The 24,112-nt window shown below is 42.3% G+C and overlaps 1 protein-coding gene across 1 annotated transcript; it reads right to left on the bottom strand.

Moving 5' to 3' along the window:
- Positions 1-122: 122 nt before the first annotated feature.
- On the bottom strand, positions 123-20,853 carry LOC110596821 (ventricular zone-expressed PH domain-containing protein homolog 1-like). The gene is made up of 3 exons (XM_021719314.1): positions 20,622-20,853; positions 1,738-1,947; positions 123-600 (listed from the first exon to the last, which is right to left on the bottom strand). The coding sequence occupies exons 1-3, from the start codon at positions 20,792-20,794 to the stop codon at positions 123-125; spliced, it is 861 nt and encodes a 286-aa protein (XP_021574989.1). The 5' UTR covers positions 20,795-20,853.
- Positions 20,854-24,112: the final 3,259 nt, after the last annotated feature.

The raw sequence follows: 24,112 nt of genomic DNA on the forward strand, positions 1-24,112 counted from the left end.
TCAAATGGGAATCAAGAAGATGATCAACCTTATTTTTTTTTTTTTAAGCAACTGAAATAATGTAAAAAATGATCCTTTTTGCAAAGATCCAGAAAAGGGTATGAAAGGATATAGCAATTTATTTATGCAATTTGAACCTTTTTTTTTTTGCAGTAAAATGACTCCTGAAATTTCTCAGGTTTGGAAAGTTCACAGCACTTACCTTCAATGGTACACTGATCAGGAACTGGAATCTTCTTTCCAATTTCCATGGCATATTGTTTCACTTTACTGAGATTTTCCTTTAAGTGCAAGTAGAGCTTATCTTGGTATTCTGTAGGACTTGCAGTTGTCTCTAGAGTTTCTTTCTGGAAGTTTTCTTTCACAGTTTCTGGCAAACTCTCTGATTCTATATGTATAATATTTGGGTGTGAAACTGAAGAATTTCCCAGCTGTGATCTGTCAGTGTCTGTCTTAAAGGGCAACTTGTCACTTCCTTGGCCAGGTGGGTCTATTTCTGAAAGAGAGATGCTGGCTGGTATGTCTCCACCCTCCCCATCTTCTCCATCATCTGAACTCACCCCTTTCGTGAGCATAGTGTGCAAAGCCAAACTCTTTGACCTAGAGTACAAACAAAGGAAAATTAAAGAAGTTTGAGTTACCATTCACTAACAAGGAAAAGAAATAATAAAACTGGGACAGAAAGTTACTTCCTGTGAATGTGAAACTTAACTAAGGCTTGTTAACATGTAGACCACCAAAAAATTTTGTAATAAACCAAACCTTTGAAAATCTAGGTCACCTCCAAAAACAAAGATTTAATCAATTTCATGGCAAAACTGATGGCAAAATGGTAGACCTACATATTTTTTTAAAAATCCTTTTTCTAGGGATTGGCAGTAGTGGGAAACTGTCAGGGGAGGGGGGTGGGATTGGCAGTTGAGGAAAACTGCTAGGGGAGGGAGGGGCATACCTCATCAACAAGGGTACCTGCATAATTGACGTTTATATACCTAACCCTGAATTGTACCCCAATATTTTTTAAAAATCCTTTTTCTACTTTTGCTTCTGGTTTTTTCTTCAGAAATCAAGAGAAGTTATTCTCCACATTGGCATATCTATTCTTAAAAAGTGTTTTACAAAATTAAGCCAAAGGTTTTGCATTTGTACTCCCCATTTAAGATAGTGAGCTTCTTCTTTTCACAATAGCAAAAACATAGAACCAACCATGCTGCCCATTGAAGCTGGACTGGATTTAAAAATGTGGTACATATACACAGTGGAATATTATGCAGCCATAAAGGACAAACATATGAACTTTGTAGGAACTTGGATGAATTTAGAGTCTATCATACTCAGTGATCTATCACAGCAATAAAGAATAGAGTATCTATGTTCTCACTCATAAGCGGACCTTGAACAATTATCATAATGCTATAAGAAAATGATTAGCAGTAGTGGGAAACAGCAGTTGAGGGAAACTGCCAGGGGAGGGAGGGGCACACCTCATCAACAAGGGTAACTGCATAATGAACATTTGTATACTTAACCCTGAATTGTATCCCACATCTTTAAAATAAAAAATATAGCTTTTTTGGATAATGAGAACATTGTGGATAATATTTCATTCAAAAAAGGACAACTTTAGATGACTGTAGGTAAAAGATAAGTAAAAAGCACCCCATAGCAGCATGATAACAAAACCAATAGCAAACGTAAAATGTATACTTTAAAAAACTAACCCAACAAAATTTGTACCTGTTAAACCGAACGTTTTTTCTTTCTTCCTTAGACACTTGGCTCAAACTGTATCTTCTGAGAGAGCCAGAGGTATTGTTCTCTGCGTTTATTTTGTCTTCAAACACCTGGATTTTAACTTGAAGTTTTTCATGGTCTTCATTGTCAGCTGCCGTGTGCTTAGTTTCCTCTAGTTTCTTAGGGAATTCAATTTCAGCACTGACTTTTATCCTAAAGGAATAGAAATCATTAGATGCTGGTCATATTTACCCTTCAGAACAGTGTTACTCTCTATTTAACTGTCTCTTATGCAGAACTGAAAACTGCCTGATAATTTTTTTTCACTACTCATTTAACAAATAATTATCAAGTATCTACTGTGGGCATAGGTCTTTGAAGTTGCTTCTATAGCTTATTCTGCTAGAAGATTAGAAACAATGGCTTCAACTTTGTGTTAGAAATACAAAAAAGAGGGTTTCAAAGAATAAAAAACAATTTATTTTTTAATTTTTTTGGAGACAAAAATCTCACTATTTTGTCCAGGCTGGTCTCGAACTCCTGGCCTCAAGCAATCCTCCTCTCAGCTTACAGAGTCACTGGGACCACAGCCATGAGCCAAAAAGCAATTTTTATGTCATCTACCATATTCTTATCTAAAAACTCTCCAAAAAAATGGCTTTCACATAAAATTTGTACCAGACATTCTCTAGAAAATGTACATGTGCTGATATATTTGTATTAAAATTGGTGGAATAAGGATAGTTCATATGGACTGTAAACTTGTGGTTTTGTAATTTTATGGAAGTCACTGTAGCTCACCTTGGAAGCAAGAAATAGCTTTCTGAATTTAAGATGTTGGAGGAAGGAGGTTTTCTATAAATAATAATAGTTCCAAATATCTTTTATAGCAGAGTTTATAAACCACTCTGTGGGTCATTAAAATTACCTTCTTTAAGGCAGGGACCATGTGTGGTATAATTTTGGAATTCCTCTGAGGGCTAACAGTGACTTAGCTAGAACAAGAGTCTACAAATAAGCTACAGAAATAGCTCTCAGATGCTCATCTCGTGCTGAATGGCCATAGAAAAGTAGTATGCATTTATCTTCCCTTATCTGTCTTCTAATATTGAGCTGGCCTAGATCTACTTTAATTTTTATTTAACATTCTCTATCAATTATAACATATGGTGTTAGCATTTATATTTCCTTATAAAAACAAGGGTAAAAAGAATTATTTTTTACTCATCACACTTCTGACACCAAATGTGTGGGGGTTTTTTCCCCACATACCAACTAATTCTTCAGTTCTCTGGTAACCAACTGGTACCCTACAGTTCAATTCTGACACTACCCAGAATTAGCCTCAGACTCCACAGACTGTCCCCAATTCATATACCAGTTGGAAGTATGGAGTCTCTAGCTTATCCACACTTCTGTCCAATTTGGTTACTAAGTCACAGGGTTCTACAACCACCCTGCCCCCAAGGCTTAATAATTCACTAGAATAACTCACAGTACACAGGAAGACGCCTTAACTTTTAAGTTACTGGTTTATTACAAAGGCTGCAACTCAGAAACAGCTAAATGGAAGACAGCAAGGTATAGGGGAAGCAGTGCAGAGCTTCTGTGTCCTCCCTGGGCGCAGCCCTCCCAGCACCTACATGTGCTCACCAACCAGGAAGGTCTCCGAACCCTGTTTCTTAGGGGTTTTTATGGAGATTTCATTATGCAGGCATGACCCATTACCTTTGGAAAATAGCTCAATCTTCAGCCTCTCCCCTTTCCAGAGGTTGGGGGTGGGAGGGTTAGAGCATGAGGTAGCAGGTAGGGCTGAAAGTCAACCATGCCTTTGTCTTTCTGGCAAACATCTCCCATCCTAAAGCTATCTAGTCATTCCCAGCCACCAGTCATCTTATTAGCATACAAAAGATACTCTCATCACTTTGGAGATTCCAAGGGTTTAGGAACTATGTATCAGGAATTGGGATCAAAGACCAAATATTTATTTATTATTATTATTATTATTTTGTAGAGACAAGGTCTCTCTGTGTTGCCTAGGCTACTTTTGAACTCCTGGGCTCAAGCAATCCTCTCAGCTCAGTCTCCCTAAGTGCTGGGATTATAGGCATGACCCACTACACCAGGCTACATTTTCCCCCCCACAGCACTGCTTTTTAAAGAAAATCAGGGCAGAAGGACTGGTGACTATTTTTTCAGTTCCAGTCTACCCACTCTGGTGCAATATCTGAGGTGGGCACTGGTGAAGGTGAGGTGGCAGGGTTGGAGACTAAATTTTTCTGGCTGACTCAGAGAGTAGTCCTGGCCTTGAGGGAGAGTTCATGGGCCCTGAGCGGTCAGAATCCATCTATAAGTCCAACCCAGGTGCTGATGGTTCAAAATGGGAAACATCATCTCTTAGGAAACCAGGCAGTGGTTTATTGCCTAATAAGCTGTTGTTGACACAATTTAAAAACAGGCTGGTTGCGGTGGCTCACGCCTATAATCCCAGCACTTTGAGAGGCTAAGGTGGGAGAATTGCTTGAACCTAGGAGTTTGAGACCAGCCTGGGCAATGTAGCAAAACCTTGCCTCTACAGAAAATTTAAAAAAGTAGGCAGGCATGGTGGTTCATACCTGAAGTCCCAGCTACTCAGGAGGGTGAGGCAGAAGGAGTAACTGAGCCAAGGAGGTCAAGGCTGTGGTGAGCTGTGATGGTGCCACTGCACTCCAGCCTGGGCAGCAGAACAAGACTCTGACTCAATAATAATAATAATAATAATAATAATAATAATAAAATCATCACCATCATTTTGCCACTGCACTCCAGCCTGTGTAATAGAGCAAGAGACTGCCTCTTTAAAAAAAAAAAAAGATTTTCATATAAACAACATTTTTTAAGTGTAGGTATTGCCCTGGTGGAACATACTAAGAATGTATTATACTTTACTAAAATTATTATACTTATACTAAAAACTACTAAGAAGCTATTTGTACTTTATCTGAAATTCAACTAGGTGTCCTGTATTTTTACTGGTCAAATGTGGCAACACTACTCTGGAATAAAGCCTTACTATTAGGTGGGCAGGAACTTGTACTGCTCATCCTGTTCCCCCATGTCTGGTACAGTGCTCAGCACACATAGTTCCCTGGAATATTGGGGAATAAGTGAACGGAGACCACCTCGGTGTCAAGATCAACCTGCTCCCTTCCCCCAGCCTCCTGAGGTCTACCAGATCCCCACTTCTCTTGGTTCGTCAGGGAAGAGCACAGTGCTATCAGCAAATACAAAATGTGGAGAGAAGCATGGAGTGAGAGTGGGAGCAAAGACAGGAATTTGCAAGGGAGCAATTAAGAGTGAAGAAGCAACAATAAAATGTCTGAGCCAAAAAATGCTCTTTAGATGTGAGGCTGATGAGTGTTGCTGATGAGAATTCTCACCGCAAAGGCTTCCTCTTCTACAATTTCTCTTGTTTCTATGATTCAGAGATTGTAGAGCACAGAACTCGGGGAATTGGGGTAGTCATGAAAAGTCACCAAAGGGATCATAGAGAATTTTCTGTCTCTGTCCATCAACCCTCCTGGGCATGCTACAGAGCTTTGCTGGCGGGAAGGTAGGATGAACTTTGATTCCAATAGATTGGAAGGTCAGGAAATGGTGGATAAAAGGTCTGAATTTATAATAAATATTCCCTGCTCCTTTATTTATTCTCCTTTTTAAATTAAATTAAATTAAATTAAATTTTTTTGAGTCAGTATCTCACTCTGTCACCCAAGCTGGAGTTCAGTGGCACCATCACAGCTCACCACAGCCTCAGCCTCCTAGTCTCAAGTGATCCTCCCACCTCAGCCTCCTGAGTAGCTAGGATTACAGGCACATGCCACCATGCCCAGCTAATTTTTTTTTTTTTTTAGTATTTTTGTAGAGATGAGGTCTCACTATGTTGCCCAGGCTGGTCTCAAACTCCTGGGCCTAAGCAGTCTTCCTGCCTTGACCTCCTGAAGTGCTGGGATTACAGGCATGAGCCACTGCACCCAGCATTGATTTTTACATTTAATATAAAAATATAGAAGAATTTTTTTAACAAACTCTTCTGCTTTCCTTCCAGAGCAAGAAATCACATCACAAATGTGAATGTGCTGGTGGAGCCAGGGGTCCTGTGTGTGTTTACTTGTGGGGTAGTGGGGGTTGGAGCCAGTGGGTTGGGCTCATGCAGGGGGTTGTTCTTTTCCATTTGTCACTTTTAACCCCAGAAGTAATTTTACAGAAATCGTTGCCAGAGTTCTATAATCCCCTAAATATTAACTTGGCCTTAACTCAACACGCCACGTTACAAGAGGCTCAGATAATTTCCAGTCTGAACGGTTTCTGGTCTCTGTTGCCAAAGCAAAGTATTTAAAAGTACCCCTAGGGATGCCCAGGAGGAGACCTAATTATCTCCCTCTTGCATGAGCGGGGACTCCCCCTAGAAACAAATTGGCCCTTGGACAGCTCACTGCTCTCACTAAGCCGGGAGATGAGGCTGTAAAGCTGGCTGGGATGGAGAGATTGGCAGCCTCTCTTCCTGGCTCCTTAAATCAAAGAAAAATAATATTAGTTAATGTTTGATGATCTTGGCTCATGATCCCAAGTCCAGAATAGGTGCTTCTGCAAAGTTAAACTTGTTAGAGAAGAAGTAGGAGAATGTAATAGACCAAATCCACATTGGAGCCCTAAATTCTTAGAATGTTATATTCCTTACTCTTCAGCAATTTCTTGGGTCATCAGTCATCATAAGAGACAGAGATGATCCCTCAGCACCACAGTGCTAGCATCTGTTTCAGGACTGCAATGAATGATGCTGCTGGAACAGCTAAGGCAATGTTAAAGGAAAGGACAACTCTAAGTCTAGGTTCCCCGTGCTCTATTCTGCCTCTGACCTGCTCAGTGGACAGGCACAGGTATGGGCAAGTGTCTAATTATTTGGGGATCAGAATGTGGCCAGTAGTAGAACTTTGCTGAAAAGAAATAACTCCAAAGTTTATTTCATTCACACAAGATTTTTTTTTTTTTTTTTTGAGCTGGATTCTTACTCTGTTGCCCAGACTGGAATGCAATGGTCGCTTCCGGCCACCGCAGCCTCGACCTGCTGGGCTCCGGCGATCCTTCCGCTTCAGCCTTCTGAGTAGCCGGAATTACAGGCGTGCGCTACCACGCCCGGCTGATTTTTTGATTTATTGTAGACATGAGGTCTCACCTGCCAAACCCGCGGACTCAGGCAATCCACTCACCTCAGCCTCCCAAAGGCACGGGATTACAGGCTAAGCCACCGAGCCCAGCCACACAAGTTTTTTAAAGGAATTTCAAGACCCAGTGAGGTGACTCAGGTCTGTAGTCCTACATGTTTTGGAGGCCAAGGCTGAAGGATTACTTGAAACCAGGAATTCAAGACCAGCCAGGGAAACATAGCAAGACACCATCTCTAAAAATAAAAAAGAACATTTTAAAAATAGCCAGGTGTGGCCAGGCACAGTGGCTCAAGCCTATATTCCCTTGGGAGGCCAAGGCAAGAGGACTGTCTGAGTTCAGGGGTTTGAGACCAGCCTGGGCAACTTGCTGAGACCTCGTCTCTGCAATAAATCAAAAAATAAGCCGAATGTGGTAGAGCGTGCCTGTAGTTCCAGATACTTGGAAGGCTGAGGTGGTAGGATCACCTGAGTCCAGCAGGTCAGGGCTGTGGTAGCCATGAGCATGCCGCTGTACTCCAGCCTGGGCGAGAGTGAGACTCCAACACACACACACACACACAAAGCTAAGTGTGGTGGTGTGTACCTCTAGTCCCAGTTATAGGAGGCTGAGGCGGGAGGATCACTTGACCCCAGGAGGTCAAGGCTGCAATGAGCTATGATCATGCCACTGCACTCCAGCCTAGATGTCTGACACCCTATCTCTTAAAAAATAAAAATCAAAAAGGAGATTTCAAAAGGAGACAGTTGTAGGGAAATGGACCAAACACAGCCTTACAGGGGAAGGACCTAGGTTCATGACTCCAATCTCATGTTTATTAGTGATGTGGCAAATCACTAATCTTGAGTGTAAGCATGCAAGAACTGGGATATAGAAATAGCTGATTTTAAAAATCTTGGCCTGTGTGTGGTGGCCCACACCTACAATCTCAGCACTTTGGGAAGCCAAGGTAAGAGAATCGCTTGAGTCCAGGAGCTTGAAAACAGTCTGGACAACATAATGAAACTTAGTCACTATAAAAAATACAAAAAAGCCGGGCTCGGTGGCTCAGCCTGTAATCCCGCGCCATTGGGGGGCTGAGGTGAGTGGATTGCCTGATCCCGCGGGTTTGAGACCCGCCTGGGCAGGCGAGACCCCATCTCTACAATAAATCAAAAAAATTAGCCGAGTGTGGTAGCATGCGCCTGTAATTCCAGCTACTCAGAAGGCTGAGGCGGAAGGATCGCCGGAACCCAGCAGGTTGAGGCTGTGGTGGCTGGGAGCAGCCACTGCACTCCAGTCTGGGTGACAGAGTGAGACTCCAACTCAAAAAAATACAAAAATACAAAAATTAGCCAGGAGTAGTGCCATGCACCTGTAGTCCCAGCTACTCAGGAGACTGAGACAGAAGGATCACCTGAGCCCAGGAATTCAAGGCTGTGGTGAGCCATGATGGTGCCACTGCACTCCAGCCTGGGCGACAATGAGATCCTCAACTCAAAATAAATAAATAAAAATCTCTGTACTTAAGTAGGATTTCTGAGCAATTGCAGACATGGAAAGAGAGTTTTCTGCAATTAGAATAAAAGTATAAAAGCCCCAATACAAGGAAGTGGCCCTCCTCGTGTAATTGCTCAGTCACTTGTTCACTTTTCAGACATTCAACCAAAATGGGAGAGAATGAGACAGAAAAAGGATACGAAAAAAATGCAGACCCCCCTTGCTACTACCAGTGGGATCTCTGGGCCAGCAGCCTCCATATCAACTTGGAACTTGTTAGAAATGCAGAATCTCAGGCTCTGGCCCAGACCTACCAAATCAGAATGTGCATTTTAACAAAATCCCCTAACAAAATATTGTGACATATTCAAGTTTGAGAAACATTGGCCCAGAAAATGAAAGAACAGAATTGGAAGTGGGCCAGGGCAGAGGTGTTTTCCCTCAATCAAGCAAGGCTGCTAGGTGTTTTTTGCTAGTTATGTAGTGAGGTGAGACTTAAGACGATCAGTGCATTATTTGGAGTTGGTGGGCATTGGCATCTCCAATCCTTTTGATGATTCTGAGAAAAATGTGCCTTTTCAGGTTTTGCCACTGATAGATAACAGTTGAGTGGACACCAAGTCTTTAGTTGGGATACCCAAGACTAGACCAGGTGAGCAGCAGCCTTAACAGAAGGCTATTTCCTCCTAACAAACTGCCATCTGGATGTGACACAAGCTACAAAAGCACTTTGTAGATTATATAGAAACACAAAGAATGCAGAGTAGGAATGTCATTGAAACACTCGAATTAGGAGTGAGACCTTATATTGGGTCTTTTATACTTTTATTCTAATTGCAGAAAACTCTCTCTCCTGTCTTCAGTTGCTCAGAATTCATACTTGATGTACAGAGATTTTTATTTATTTATTTTGAGTTGGTGGTCTCACTTTGTCGCCCAGGCTGGAGTGCAGTGACACAATCATGGCTCACTCCTAATTTGAGTGTTGTGATGACATTCCTACTCTGTATTCATTATGCTCCTATATAATCTAGAAAGTCAGCCTAGGAAAAGGAGCAGGTAACAGGGTTTGGCTGTGAGAATTAAGCAGCTAAGATATTGCCATTCTCTGGCACTTGACACTGGAAAAGTAGGAAAAATGATTAAAAGTTTCCTTTTTGATACATTCTCTCATAGTCTTCACCTCAAATTTTACACTCCACCTTGTTTTTAATAGATAGAAGCATAGCTACCTAGAAATGGAGGGATGTGATTCATCAGAACACACCAATGACTAAGCTGGGCTAGAACTCCACACAACCTGTGGTTCAATTCCTCGTCTACCTAGAATCCAGCACCTATCTATAGTAAAGTCTAGCTAACAACCTTCAGAATGCCAGCTAATCAGAAGTCCACCCTTTGCCTTATGATACATATAAATAGTATTACAAACCGTTCTGCCTTGACTAACCCATCCCATAGTGGCTGTATCACAACCTGGCTGAAATGGTGTGTGTTCATCGCTTTTAATTTAAGTCTTTTTCCTTTAGGTCCCAAGGCAAAGTTTAGGAGTAAAATATTGGATATTGAAGACAGTTTTCACACTTGCCTGAGCTCAGCTCCATCCAGCATCTAATGCAGTGTGTTTTTGGGGGGTTTTTTTTGGTTGAGATCTCACTCTGTCACCCAGGTTGGAGTGCAGTATTACAATCATGACTCACTGCAGTCTCACCCTCCTGTGCTCAGGCAATCCTCCTGCTTCAGCCTTCTGAGCAGCTGGGACTACAGGCATGTGCTGCCATGCCTGGCTATTTTTTTTTTTTTTTGTAGAGATGAGGTCTTGCTATGTTGCCCTGGCTGGTCTCAAACTCCTGGGTTCAAGTAATCCTTCTGCTTCTGCCCCCCAAAATGCTGGGAGTATAGGCATGAGCCGCCCCGTCTGGCCAAATGCAGTGGCTTTTAAACTACCTGTACTAAAGAACAGGTTTTTGTTTTTTTAAAACCTGTTACTGGCCAATATTTTTGAGAAAAACAGTAAACACAAATTACTATAGAAATACAAAGAATAAACATAACAGTGTCTACTGATCATATAGTTGAATGTTGCAGCGATGTTAAATTGCTATAAAAATTTTAACTTCTTATTTTCAATTTCTGTGATAACTTTGTCATAATCTGATAAGAAACAGTTTGTAGAAGGGTACTGGCCTAGCAGATACACTAATAAGTAAAAATCACCTATAACAAAATGTTAATGCTAGTAGTGAACATTACTGAGCGCTTTCTGTGTATAGACACTTAACTATTCTTTTTTTTTTTTTTTTTTTTTGAGTTGAAGTCTCTCTCTGTCGCCTAGACTGGAATGCAGTGGCATGATCCCAGCCACCGCAACCTCGACCTGCTGGGCTCCAGTAATCCTTCTGCCTCAGCCTTCCAAGTAGCCAGGTGTGTGTTACCATGCCCAGCTAATTTTTTGATTTATTGTAGAGATGAGGTCTCATCAAGTTACCCAGGTGGGTCTCGAACCCGCGGGCTCAGGCAATCCACTCGCCTTGGCCTCCCAAAGTGCTGGGATTACAGACTGAGCCACTGAGCCCGGCCGACACTTACTCTTCTAAATCTGGTACACAAGTCACTTCTTGCACAATCAAGTGAGGCAGGCCCATTAGCAGCTTCATTGATAAGACAGATGAGGAAATGGAGGGAACCCAGCAGTAGATGTAAGAATCTGCCTCCAGAGCTCACACCTCACACCCTGCTCTCCACACTGCCTCAGTAGATGCTTGGTTCAGGTTGCATCTGAATCTACCCCAGAAAGAAGCAATACCTACTAGGGGACTGGTGACAGCATGGCAACCAAGAAGAATTACTGCATGTTAATGTCTCTGAGAAAAGTCCTGTGGGAACCAGACCCCAGAACAGAGTTGATACATAACCACCGAGCAGCCCATCACCTTGACTGGAAAAATGACCTTTGGCACCTTGTTTTAGCACAATTAAAAAGGTGTTGAAAGTTCAGAAAATGTCACACAAATAGAAACTTTAACGTTCAATGACGACAGATACCAAAAAGGAACAGGGAGCATGTGGGGAACCAAAATAGCAAATAGCTAGGTCATCAGGTCCAGGAAGAAGTGTCTGAGTGCCGCCATGACCCCTCCTGCCGCCATGACCCTGTCCGCAGGGAGTGCGAAGGGTCTGGCCCTTTCCCCTCTTCTTTCACAAATGCACTTCTTCCTCTCCCTCCGGGCCAGAACATTGGTGTTCTCTGTCTCGTTTGAAATGGGAAACCAGGCCATAGGCACTTGACAAAAGGCTCCTTTCCTTTTTTATGTGTCCTTGAACACTGCTGTTATGGGCAAGGGGCCTGGTTCCCCCGCAAAGCTAAAATTGCATGGCTCACACTCCATGGCAGAGCTGTCCTCCACCACCGTGTCCTCAGGCAGAGCCAGCCCCTCTCCCTTCTGGGGCCTCCCACTCCCTGGTCTTGCTTCATGGTCTCCAGTACTGATAATGATGTCTCCTACCTACATCTCTTGCTGATAAACGAATTCCTGACATACTTTAAGGACCTTCACATAACCCTAAACGCTGCATTAAGGAAGCACAACTGGTGGAGTTAATGAACAACAGATGGGACATAAATGGTATCACGTGTCAGACTTCAACTCCTCAGTAAGAAGAGGGGCCAAAACCCGAAGCCTTTCCTTCCTTCCTTCCACAGAGGAGGAACAACAGCCACAGCTACTGACTCAAATGGCTATTAGAATTTTCTCTTTACTTGAGTGACCACCGTCAACCTCTTTAGAAGGAAAAGATATACTCATTTCTTGTTAAAACTCTGGTTTTATTCTTAAAAGTTGCTTTGGTGGGGCAAAATTACATTCAGCTTTTCCTAAGCAGGAGGCAATACAGACCATAATGTCATGTGTTTTAAATTATGGTCCTGAACTGACTTGTACATTCCCAGAGCCAACAGTTGCTCTCAAAGAATCAATTTATTTTTGTATAAACATGTGTTGCCTAAAAAAGTAAGGGTTCTTATAAGCACTTTTAAGAACTACTTTTCCTTCCATAGAGCGTAGGCTCTGAATATTGGCTCTCCAAGTTTGCTGGGGAATAGGACACAGAAAGATACCTAACACTTCAGGACAGGACGGCACGTGCTGGAGGTGGAAAGGGGCAGCAGGAGCTGCAGTAGCTCAAAGGGAAGTGAGATGGCCACATGCAAGGTTGGTAGGGAGGACCTTATGGGGAAGTGTTGCCAAACCAGAATCTTGGAGAATGGCAGCCTTCAATGGGAAAAGAGGCACAAAGAGAGTATTTTAGAAGGCAACAGCAGAAGTTATTGGGGTACACTTTTGGGAGAAATAGTAAAAGTCACCCTTGACATTCCTTTAAAATTATTTTGAATTATCCATTAAATTCTGTGAACACTGTGACTCTTGCCCACACCAAAATTTGAGGTCTAGTGGACCAGATTAAGGAAGAAGTGAAAGGAAACTCAATGAACAGATGTCTGGGCATTTATGTTATTGCCCCTCCAGAAATGACCATGGACCCACAGGCAAGTGGTGGTTGGGCCGAGAATTTTACTTTGTTCTTGCCCATCTGAGAGGTTTATTCCATCACGTTTTAATATGAAACCTCTATAATCCCAATGCATATGAAAAGACTTTGTTGTTGTAAGGATTAAACAATATAACAAAGGCGAAAGTCCCTTGCACAGGATCTGCCACGTGGGAGGAGCTGATAAAAGCTCAATCAGACTTACAGATGCAGCATTTTTTGCAAAATTGCAGAGAGGAATCTGGCCCCCTGTTCTCTGCAATTTCTGTTGTGGGCTGAAATAGCCAGTTGTCCCGGCTACTAGGGAGGCTGAGGTGGAAAAATTGCTTAAGCCCAGGAGTTCAAGGCTATAGTGAGCTGATTATGCCACTGCACTCCAGACTGAATGATAGAACAAGACTCCATATCAAAAAGAAAGGAAAGAAGGAAGGAAGGAAGGAAGGAAGGAAGAGAAAAGAAAAGAAAAGAGAGAAAAAAAAGGGCAAATAAAGGAAAGAAAAAAGGTCTTTACAGGCCATGATGCTGTACAGGCCATTACACATTAGGGTCACACATTGAATCAAATCCCTGGCTCTTTGCTGTAATCTGTTTCTATGATGTTTATTGCATGGAATGTGAACCACTCCAAGGAAGACAGATTTTCTAGGGTCCTTCTTCTGTGAACATAATCTCCTTATTCTGTTTTCCCTTCATTCTCCTCCATGTGCTGTTTTATTTCCTTTACCCCATTGTGTCATTTCTTTCTACTTAAACCAAAATCAGATTTATAATTGATTTTGACTGTAATTTACCTTCCGTGATTCCTTTTTATTTTCAAGCCTGATTCTTGAAAACAAAAAACAAACACAAAATCTCATCTTCCCTACCACCATCACCACCCAAACAACAAAAGAACACACCACCCATTTAACCAAGTCAAAGGTTAGGGGAAGCTTTAATCATATACTTTGTCTTAAACTTTTCTTACAGACAACTTTTTTTCCCCCATGACTTTGCTGGCTTTGGCTAGGGTTTGAAGGCTGGACCTGAGGGAACTGCTACCTTCCTTCCCCAATTTCCCCACTCTAGGTCTATGTGCCAGGGCCCTTTCTCTTGTTTTCTTTGGAGTTTCCCCTCTGCCTTTTACCATCACCATCTTCTCTCCCTATCTTTTCTCATTTCTCCTATTGACCTCCCCATTCCCACTTTCTTCCCACAATTTCCATTCCTCAAAGTTTCCACTTCCAATTGGGGGCTGAGCCCAGCCTCCTACTAAGACCACCTGTGACAAATTGTCCCCATTCTGATGGTGCCTGATTAGAGCAGCCTCCCTGGTGCCACATTCATTTGGCAAAGGCGTCTTCTAGTCAACGATCGCTCAACTGCTCTACTCAGCCAGTGCAGAGTTGCCAGGAACTCACCCTCTTCATATCCCCAGCTTCTATCGAGTCCTGCCAGGCAAACAGCCCAATCAATGCTCAGTGGTTGGCTCTGCACAGGTTAGATAGGACTTGTGCAGTTTCAAAAGGTATAGATCTCTTCACCTATCCTGACACCTTCTCTTTTTCAATTCACAATCATTCTTGTACACTTTTGTTTCTCCAGAATTAATGTCAAAATCTAAATGTGTTGCTTGGCTGGCCTGTTATTTATTTAGCCTCTGTTAGATTATTATTTAGATACATTTTTTTTTCTGGAACAGAGGAACAGGAAAAGTACAAGAGCGCTCACCTGGTACATCTAACACAGCTCACCCAGTTTATTCAGTCATTTGGCACAAGGAAGGCTCCTGTCTGCTTCAGTTTTTCATTCTCTCTAGGATGCTAATTGTTTTTCTTTTGATAATCTTGTAGTTTTGGCCTGAAGTCTAAAATATGGCCTGCTGGGCTACGTGTCAGATTTGTAAATTAGATGACATCTGTTTTGAATTTTATCATCTTTAATTTTCTTTCAAGCTCTCTTCACTTACTCATTTCCCCTTTAATTGCAAAAATCAGACTTCACTGTATGCTTTAGACAAAAGTATAGACCTTTCTGCTTTGGGGGCAGAGATTAAAATGACTGAGGTGAAATGGTCACAGTGACAGCTATTCAAGGAAAAGATGTTGGAAGTGAAGCCTTAGCAACCATCCCAGAGAGGATGAGCAATTCATACAAAAGGCTGGCTGCCCACACAAGCATTTTGAGGTTCCCACCGAATAATTACACTAGATTAGAAGAAGATTGACAGTGGGGGTTGAACTGAGAGAAACGTTTTCTTTCTTTTTTTTTTTTGAATTGGAGTCTCACTCTGTCGCCCACTGGAGTGCAGTGGCATGCTCCCGGCCACCGCAGCCTCGACCTACTGGGCTCCGGCGATCCTTCCGCCTCTGCCTTCCAAGTAGCTGGAACTACAGGCGTGTGCTACCACGCCTGGCTAATTTTTGATTTATTGTAGAGATGAGATCTTGCCAAGTTGCCCAGGCAGGTCTCAAACCCGCGGGCTCAGGCAATTCACTCATCCTGGCCTCCCAAAGCGCGGGATTACAGTTTAAGCCACCAAGCCCAGCGAGAAATATTTTCAGTTGAGAGAGGTTAAGATGGTGGTCATGGAGGTGGGTTGTGAGGTGAGTGGTGACCTTTTCATCTCTTCATATTTCATTTTGCTCTTTCTTTGTCTCCTCCCAAAAAATAGTAAAGGGAGGAGAACCTAAGTGCTTTCTCATTCACGCAGATACATATTTTGATTGTGAGACCTTATTTTTCTCTTTTACCGGTATAACTCATAAATCTTTTTATAGGAAAATTGTTTGTTGCTCATTGGGTTGGGCCTACTTATTAAAAATCAAATTTGGCCAGATGCAGTGACTCACACCTGTAATTCCAGCACTTTGGAAGGCCAAGGTGAGAGGATTCCTTGAGCCCAAGAGTTCGAGACCACCCTGGGCAACATAGCAAGACTTAATCTTTACAAAAAATTAGCCAGGTGTGGTGGCATGTGCCTGTAGTCCCAACTATTCAGGAGGCTGAGGTGGAAGGATCATCTAAGCACCAGAGGTTGAAGCTGTGGTAAGCCATGATGGCATCATTGCACGCCAGCCTGAGTGACAGAGTAAGACCCTAACAACAACAAAAATAAATAAATTACCCTGTTGAAATGCCTAATCTAACACCCTTGTATAACATTTTTTCCCTTTATATAAACCTTTTCCACACATATAATCTCAGAGATGTCAATTGGTCTCTTGAAACCTTGCATTTGTAGGGATAACAGAGACTGGGATAAGCTCTGTCCAGGACATGAACTCAAGCTTTCACTCCTGATGCATGTCAGCTATGGCTGGGAAAAGACACAAGCTGTCTGGTGATGCACACTTCACGAATATCCCCCCAAAACCAGCTACAGAGATTCTAAACCAAATTTCTGAAACCACATCATGAAAATTGGCCAATAGCAGCTTTGTGGTTGCATATAGATGACAAATCCCTTCATGATACTGACCTTGGGTTTCTTGGATACTGCCATGTTTAGGTTCTTGCTAGTCAAGTCATGGGTCTGTAAAAATGCTGTTTTTGAGTGGTATATGTATACAGCAGTGGTTCTCAACTGGAGGGAATTTTTATCTCCTTGGGAACACTAGCAATGTCTGGAAATAATTTTGGTTGTCACTACTGAGAGGGGGTTGCTGCAGCTAGCATCTGGTGAGTAGAGGCCAGGATTGCTGGTAAACATTCTTTAATGCCCATCGCAACTCCACAATCAAGAATTATCTAACTAAGATAACAGTACCAAGATTAAGAAACCCCGGTACATAGGCATCTATACATCAAATCAGGTGGCGACAACCTTTTTTTTTTTTTTGAGACAAGATTTCACTCTTTCACTCAGGCTGGAGTGCAATGGCACAATCATGGCTCACTACAGTCTCCCACTTCTGGGCTCAAGCAATCCTTCTGCCTCAGCCTCCCAAGTAGCTAGGACCACAGGTGTGTATTAACCTGGGCTAATTTTTCTTTTCTTTTCTTTTCTTTGTAGAGATGGGGACTTGCTTTGCTGCCTAGACTGGTCTTGAACTCTTGGCCTCAGGTGATCCTCCTGCCTCATCCTCTCAAGGTGCTGGATCACAGGCATGAACCACTGTGCTCAGCTCAATAAGTTTTTATATACTCAGTCAAACAAATTGTGTTGAAAGTAAGGACATTTGCAATCATTCTACCTCTGTGAATAGTTATTATTGACTTTGATGACCATATTGGTCGGTTAATATTCTCTGTGGGTCATGGGGCCAAGAGACCCTTCCCGATGGGCTCCCCTCTTGCTACCTCCTTTCTTGGTTATGTTAAATCAATCTAAAATCTGGCCTGAGAAAGGCTCTGTACTCCCATACCTGAGTCCTTGTGGGTGAACCATAACCTAATTTAGTAGATAGACAAACCAAAAACCTTAGGAGTATACAACAGCTGAGCATCAGTCAATCCATCAGCCATACTTCAACCACTCGCAGGTAGCTGACTGTTCCAGCTTGTTCTAATAAGGCAAATGCAGAGGGCTAACCCATCCAGGTAAGGTTTCCGTATCTCACTTCCGTTTTTTCTACGTCACTTCCATTTTCTGTATGTTACTTCCGTTTTCTGCACCTCACTTCCATTTTCTGTCTATAAATTTGCTCTGATCACGCACCAATCCTGGAGCCTCTCTGAATCTGTTGTGCTTCTGGGTCTGCCTGATTCATCACTCACTTTTTAAAACATATATTTTTTTTATTTTAAAATCTGGAGTACACAGGTGGATTACAATTCAGGATTACACAAGTGAACATCATACAGGTAAAGTTTAGGCCTCCCTTTGGTCCCCACTCTGCCTGGTTGGAGATCAGGTAACCTTCATGACTCACTTTTTTCTTTCATGGTCAAATAAACAAATTTAATATGTCTAAAGTTTTTCTTTTAACAGTTATCAGCATAATCTTGCATGTATGTGCAGTCACTCAAGCTATGTGTCACTGGGTTTTTGTCCCCTTTTCTCCCCTTTTCCTTAGCCCACCTTCCGTAAGTGATTAATTCCTCAGAATTTCGGGCTCACTCACTATAACAATCTGCCCTGACTTCTTAGGCATCCTGTCACCGATTCTGTCTAGGCCTCCCTCATGACCTGTTAAAGATCCACAACAACATCCTGGTCACTGTCTCTCTTGCCAGCCAGCAGCTCCAGCAAGATTCACTCAGTGCTCCGTAATGCTAGCTATTCTTCATTCCCTTATTCACTTGGTGAAAATATTTGAGTGCTTATTATCTGCTAATTACTATGCTAGGAGTTGTGGTCATTCCCTAGATTAAAATCTTTCCAAGCATTCGTGTTGCTTACAGAACAATCCCCTTGCTTCTAGCACAGCATATAAGGCTTCTGATAATCTGTCTCTGACCCAGCTTTTCAGTTTATTCTCCTACCCTACCGAACAAATTACTTTTCCTTAGTCTGGGTCACATATTGTTAAGCCCTTGTGTCTCTGCATGTGCTATACTATAAGTAGTGTCTTATCTGTCCTAACGTGGGGAATTTCCATTCATCCTGTGCAACTTCACCTAGAGCCTAGAGAAGTGCCTGTGGAAAATACTCAATGAATAGGAAATGAACTTAAATCTCACCTCTGTGCAATATTCTTCAACACCCTGGCTGCTTATCAGGACATCTCCTTTGCTCCACAATCCACTGTGTGCACTTCTGCCTTATCACATCCTCTGTGACCCCTTGAAGACAGGGATGGTGTTTTATGTCTCTAAGGGTCTCATACTCTTCGACTTACTGAACATAAAGTGTACCCTTGTGACTAAATGCTCACTACTTTTAAAGACGACTTCTTGTGTTTGTGGAATTCTTGTTTCATACTGGAAATAATTATATCATTTGTTATTCCAAAAGCCCACGGAATTTGACACTTATTGCAAATGTGCTCTGCACTTCTCCAGAACCAAACACCTTCCAGTGCCTAAGATCTGAAGGGTTGAGTCCATTCTCTTTAATTTAGTCACTGTGTAGCATTGGGATAATATTTAGTCTCTGAGCCTCTGTTCTTCCGTAAAAGAGGGTTAATGATATCTGCCTTCCTTGCTTTGTAGGGTGACCATGAGGATCAAATGAAATTACATATTTAAAAGGACTCTGTAATTTCTAAAGGTCATAAAGCTTTTCAAAGTTCTTTCTTTTCTTTTTTGAGTTGGAGTCTCACTCTGTCGTCCAGGCTGGAGTGCAGTGGCATGCTCAAAGCTACCACAACCTTGCCTGCTGGGCTCAGGTGATCCTTCCACCTCAGCCTTCCAAGTATTTGGAACTATAGAGGCTTGCCACCACACCTGGCTAATTTTTTGATTTATTGTAGAGACAAGGTCTCACCAAGTTGCCCAGGCTGATCTCGAACTCCTGGGCTCAGGCAACCCTCTCACCTCTGCATCCCAAAATGTTGGGATTATAGGCATGAGCCGTTGAGTCAGGCTTCAAGTTTCTCTGTATTCAAAATGTAGCAAAACAAAATACACTCCCCCAAACTTACGTGATCATATTTGTTTTTTTAAAGACAAACTTCTTGAAAAAGCCAGTATTGTGCATTCTGTCTACTCTGTCTTTAATCCCTGGCGTCCTGTTTTTTGCCAGCCACACCACTGGCAGCTTCCTCATCACAATATCAATCATTTCCTCATGGCCAACACCTGTGGACACTTTTCTGTCCTTCCCTCATTTGATTTGCCTTCAGTCTTCCTCTTGCTGCAGCATTCTCTGCACTAGGACCAGGGTGACCTTCCTGAAATCTGGATTCTGGTTATATTCTGCCATGTATGAAGCCCCACAGTGACTGCTCATTGCCCACAGAGTAAAGTCAAACTCCTTAAGTCCACCGGTCTCTGGTTCCTGCCTACCACTCGCCAAGTTGCCCAGGCGGGTCTCAAACCTGCGGGCTCAGGCAATTCACTCATCCCGGCCTCCCAAAGCGCGGGATTACAGGCTAAGCCACCAAGCCCAGCACCCCCTATTGTTGCTTTCGTTATAACACACACCCTAGTCATGCAAAATGGCTTCTGTTTCCAGAAAGTGCTTTTTCACATGCTGTCTAGTGCTTTTGCACATGGCCCTGTGCAATCTTATGATCTTTTAATACTTGGTTCAAAATATTACCTCTTCTGGGAAATTTCTGATCTCAGTTTCCCACCCTCTCCCTACCAGGCTGAAGTAGATACTCCACATCTTTATTCTCCAAACTCCTCTAACCATCTTGATTACCATATCCTTCTCACCTTTCTCTAAGTATCCACTTAAATATGTATCTCTTCTACTAAATAGTAAGCTCCTTGAACATAAGGAACATGTTTTATCTCTCTCTATACATGTAGCTTCCTGGTACATAGTAGGCTATGTTAAATTGTGAAATATATGTTAAATAAACCAGTGGCTACAAAATATTATTATTTGTACTATAGTCTTATTCTTTTACCATATTTAATGCACTTTTTAGATTTATTGTTGTTGCTACCTTCTGGTTTCCACAGATAGAGAATAAAAGTTCTGGCAAAGTGCCACAATTTATTCAGAGTTACTCTCTGTTGAGATAATGGGTTGGGCTTTCCTTGGGAAGTTTCACACCTACAAAGGAGAGCTTAGCTATCTATGTCCTGCCTCCATGGGAGGACAACAGCTCCCTACTCACCTGCCACTTCCAGCCTTGGGGGTTTCCAGTTGTCGGGTAAGGAGCTTGGCAATGGCAGTGAAGCTGTTGCTCATGCGGAAGATGTCTCTGCTCTGAGGACTCAGGATGGAGGAAAAGGTATCAGTGATGCTCTTAATCTCCAGCAGAAGAATATGGTGAAATGAATGCTCCATGTTGGCCAACTGACTAACCAGGTATGTCAGACAGCTCCTGGCTCTCTCCTGCCAAGAATGATGAAGAAAAATGGTCTATATTTTAGAAGAAAAATCAGAGTCCCATGACCAGCAGATGACAATTATATAGGGAGTTAACTTAGGGAGATAGCTGAAGCTAAACAGTAAGTTTAATTCATAGTTCCTCTGAATCTGCTTCTTTAGGTCCTAAATTTGTTACTGACTTCCAGAATAAACTAATATGCAAATATTCTCACTGGTTTATATTTCCAGGTCAAAACCTCTCAATCACCATTAATAATTGGACACTCCACATATCTACCCTTCCTAACTACGTGACTTGTTAACTCTACCTGCATGGGTCAGATGTAGTCAATAGTCTCCAAATAAGTCTTGACCCTCAACTTGTGTCAGATGATGGCCACATATCCCACTGATGTGCAAGTTTGACTGCCTTGCCACAGGTCTCCTCACTCATTTGTTCATTTTAAGCATCTTTCAACATATAACAGTTTTTATATGCTTGACTGAATGAGTAGATTCTATTATCTATTTTAACTAAGCCTACTCTCATGAGTAACTTAAGTTCCTTCAAAGAATCTGAACAATAAGGACAATATAAATAATGTGGGTGTGAGTAAATAGCAAGAAAATGGCTTAGCTGGCACATCTCATACCTATTTAAACTCTCTTTTGAGGTAATATGACCTAATCTAACATTGGAAGTTTGCATTTTTTTAAAAATGCAAAATTATCAAGAAGATTATTTAAAATGTAGATTTGTGCCCAGTAGAAATAATGACATACCATTAACAAATAATAACAATTTAAAAGATGGCTTATTTGATTACTGGGAAGATGGTGGTAGAGCCAGTCAGACAAAGTGAGTTCCAGTGTGAGTGAGTGAATGTACGGAAAATTTTGCATATGTGTTGGTGAGTAAGTGGCATGTGAGTAACTGACTGAGTAGGGACTCAGGAACTAGTGACCAGGGCTCTCCTGGTGAAGCAGCTGGTGCTGCAGTTATTCTGCCTGGTCCCTAGTGCTTCCCAGGGTGCAAAAGTCAAGCACCAGTTTTAAAAAATCAACAAAGCCCTTCTTGGGAAGAAGCTGCCAGAGAGACTGCCAGCACCAGGCCCTGGTGAGGCAGGACTCTGGCAACAAGGACTGCAGAGGGAGCACAGCAAGGGAGCCCAGAGGCAGAGACCCACTGGAGAAGATGAAAGAGGTACACTGCCACCATCTTGAAAACTGGGCAGGAAAGTGTTCCAGCTTGCTCACCACGGAGCGTCAGACCTGACCCAATCTCTGTCACCAGTGGATTAACTACTCAGGGGTTGATCATGACTCAGAGGGAATATCCTGAAAGTACAAACTCTTGAAGGACAGGACAAGTGCTGAGTCTCAGGTGCTCCACCCCCTACCCTGATTCAGCTGTAGGATAAAGGATGTGGCCAGAAAAGGATGAGGAAGACTTCCAAAGAGATCAGTGGTGAGTTTGGGGTTGACCCAAACCCTTCTCCCCTGCAATCTTCTGAACATCAGACCCACATGACTGGGGCACAACTGAGAGGGATGAACCCAGGCAGAACCTTGACATCAGCCACAATAGGAGGACTCCACTCCAGGTTAAGCCTGGCTGAAGTGCCCCCCCCCGACCACCACCAGTACCTGGGGATGAGACAATCCTGCACCTCCTCACTGGAGAGGATCCCCCTGACCATACAAGAGTGGGAATGGAGGACTGAAGCCCCATCCACTCCCACTGCCCCCTCCTCCTTCCCTGGGGAGATTGTGAATGAGGTCAAAGCTCTGCAAAAGACAGCAGAGGGCCAGCTGAGAGGAACAACTAGAGAACCTGCCACAAGAGGACAGGTTTTTGTTTGTTTGTTTGCTTGTTTTATTTTTTAAAATATTTTTCCTTTGTGCATGAATGTGTATGTGTGGGCTTGATCTGCATCTCCCCCACCCCCTTTTTTCCTTTCTTCTTTTTTCTTTCTTCTTTCATTTTTAATTTTCTGTTTATGTGTGTATGTGAACGATTGAGTGTTCATCTTTCAATTTTTTTGTTTTGCTTTTTTATTTTTCTCTTTTTTTAGTTTAATGTGCGTGTGAAAACATATGAGAGTTCGATTTGAATTCCACTTTTTTTTTTCTTTTTTCCTTCCTTCATTTTGTGTTGTGCATGTGTGTGTGTGTTTGGTTTTCCTGTTTTTTTTTTGTTGTTGTTGTTTGTTTTGTTTTGCTTTGTTATTTTGTAGTTTGTTTTGGGGTGTGTGTGTGTGTGTGTGTGTGTGTGTGTGTGTGTGTGTTTAATTGTTTTTTGCTTTGATTTCTGCTCTTGTTGTTCTGGTTTTTTTGGTTTTTTTTGAAAAATTTTTGTCCACCTTATTTCATTCTACTTTTCTCCATTCTCCTCATTACTGTTACTGTATCTTGGACTCAGGGAGTACACACATGTACCCATTGCATCGTCATATAGAGTGGTGGTGGGGAGTGGGTCTCAGGGAACTCATACCACAGTCAGTGAACATTGTGATTTGCAAGTAGTTTCTGAATCCTAGCTTCCCATCTTCCAGCTTATTCAACTCTCAAAACGATAAGAGACAGCAAAGCTTCAAAATAGAACGAATTCAGGGCCCTGATCAGGGAAGACTAGAGGTCTGAGCAAATGACAGAAGTGAAAGCCTCTCCCACTGCCACTGAATTACAGAATTAAAGAGAAAAGAACAAGATCTGTCACAAATGAGAAAAAATCAACAGAGAAACACAGGTAATTCCCAGTGTTACAAAGAGAAAACTCCTGAAAAATCAGACCTCAGAGCCCAAAAAATGGAAGTCACCAATGACTGGCCCCAGAATACAACGGGGATTAGGGAATGAATGGAAAGAGTGAATAAGACTCAAGAAAGACAAGAGGCAACACTGAAAGAACTTGTAACAGAGATTTTGGGCATAAGAAATTTCACCCAGGAAATAAATAACAAGATTACAAGTGAGAAAAGCAGAATTGATCAAGCAGAAGAAAGAATCTCAGAACTTGAAGACCAAAACATGGAAATAACCAATCTGTAAAAAACAGAGAGAAAACTCAGAAATAAAGAACAAAGCCTCCAAGAGATGTGCAATTATATCAAGAGACTGCACCAATGCCTGATTGGTATCCCAGAAGAAGAAAGGGAAATGGAGAACACCTTGGAGCAAGTATTACAGAGGGTTATTAAAAAAAACTTTCACCAGGCTCAGTGGCTCAGCCTGTAATCCCACGTCTTTGGGAGGCTGAAGTGAGTGGATTGCCTGAGCTCGCGGGTTGAGATC

Source organism: Carlito syrichta, unplaced genomic scaffold, assembly GCF_000164805.1.
Source record: "Carlito syrichta isolate Samal-C Ts95f unplaced genomic scaffold, Tarsius_syrichta-2.0.1 Scaffold314395, whole genome shotgun sequence".
NCBI classification, from domain to species: Eukaryota; Metazoa; Chordata; class Mammalia; order Primates; family Tarsiidae; genus Carlito; species Carlito syrichta.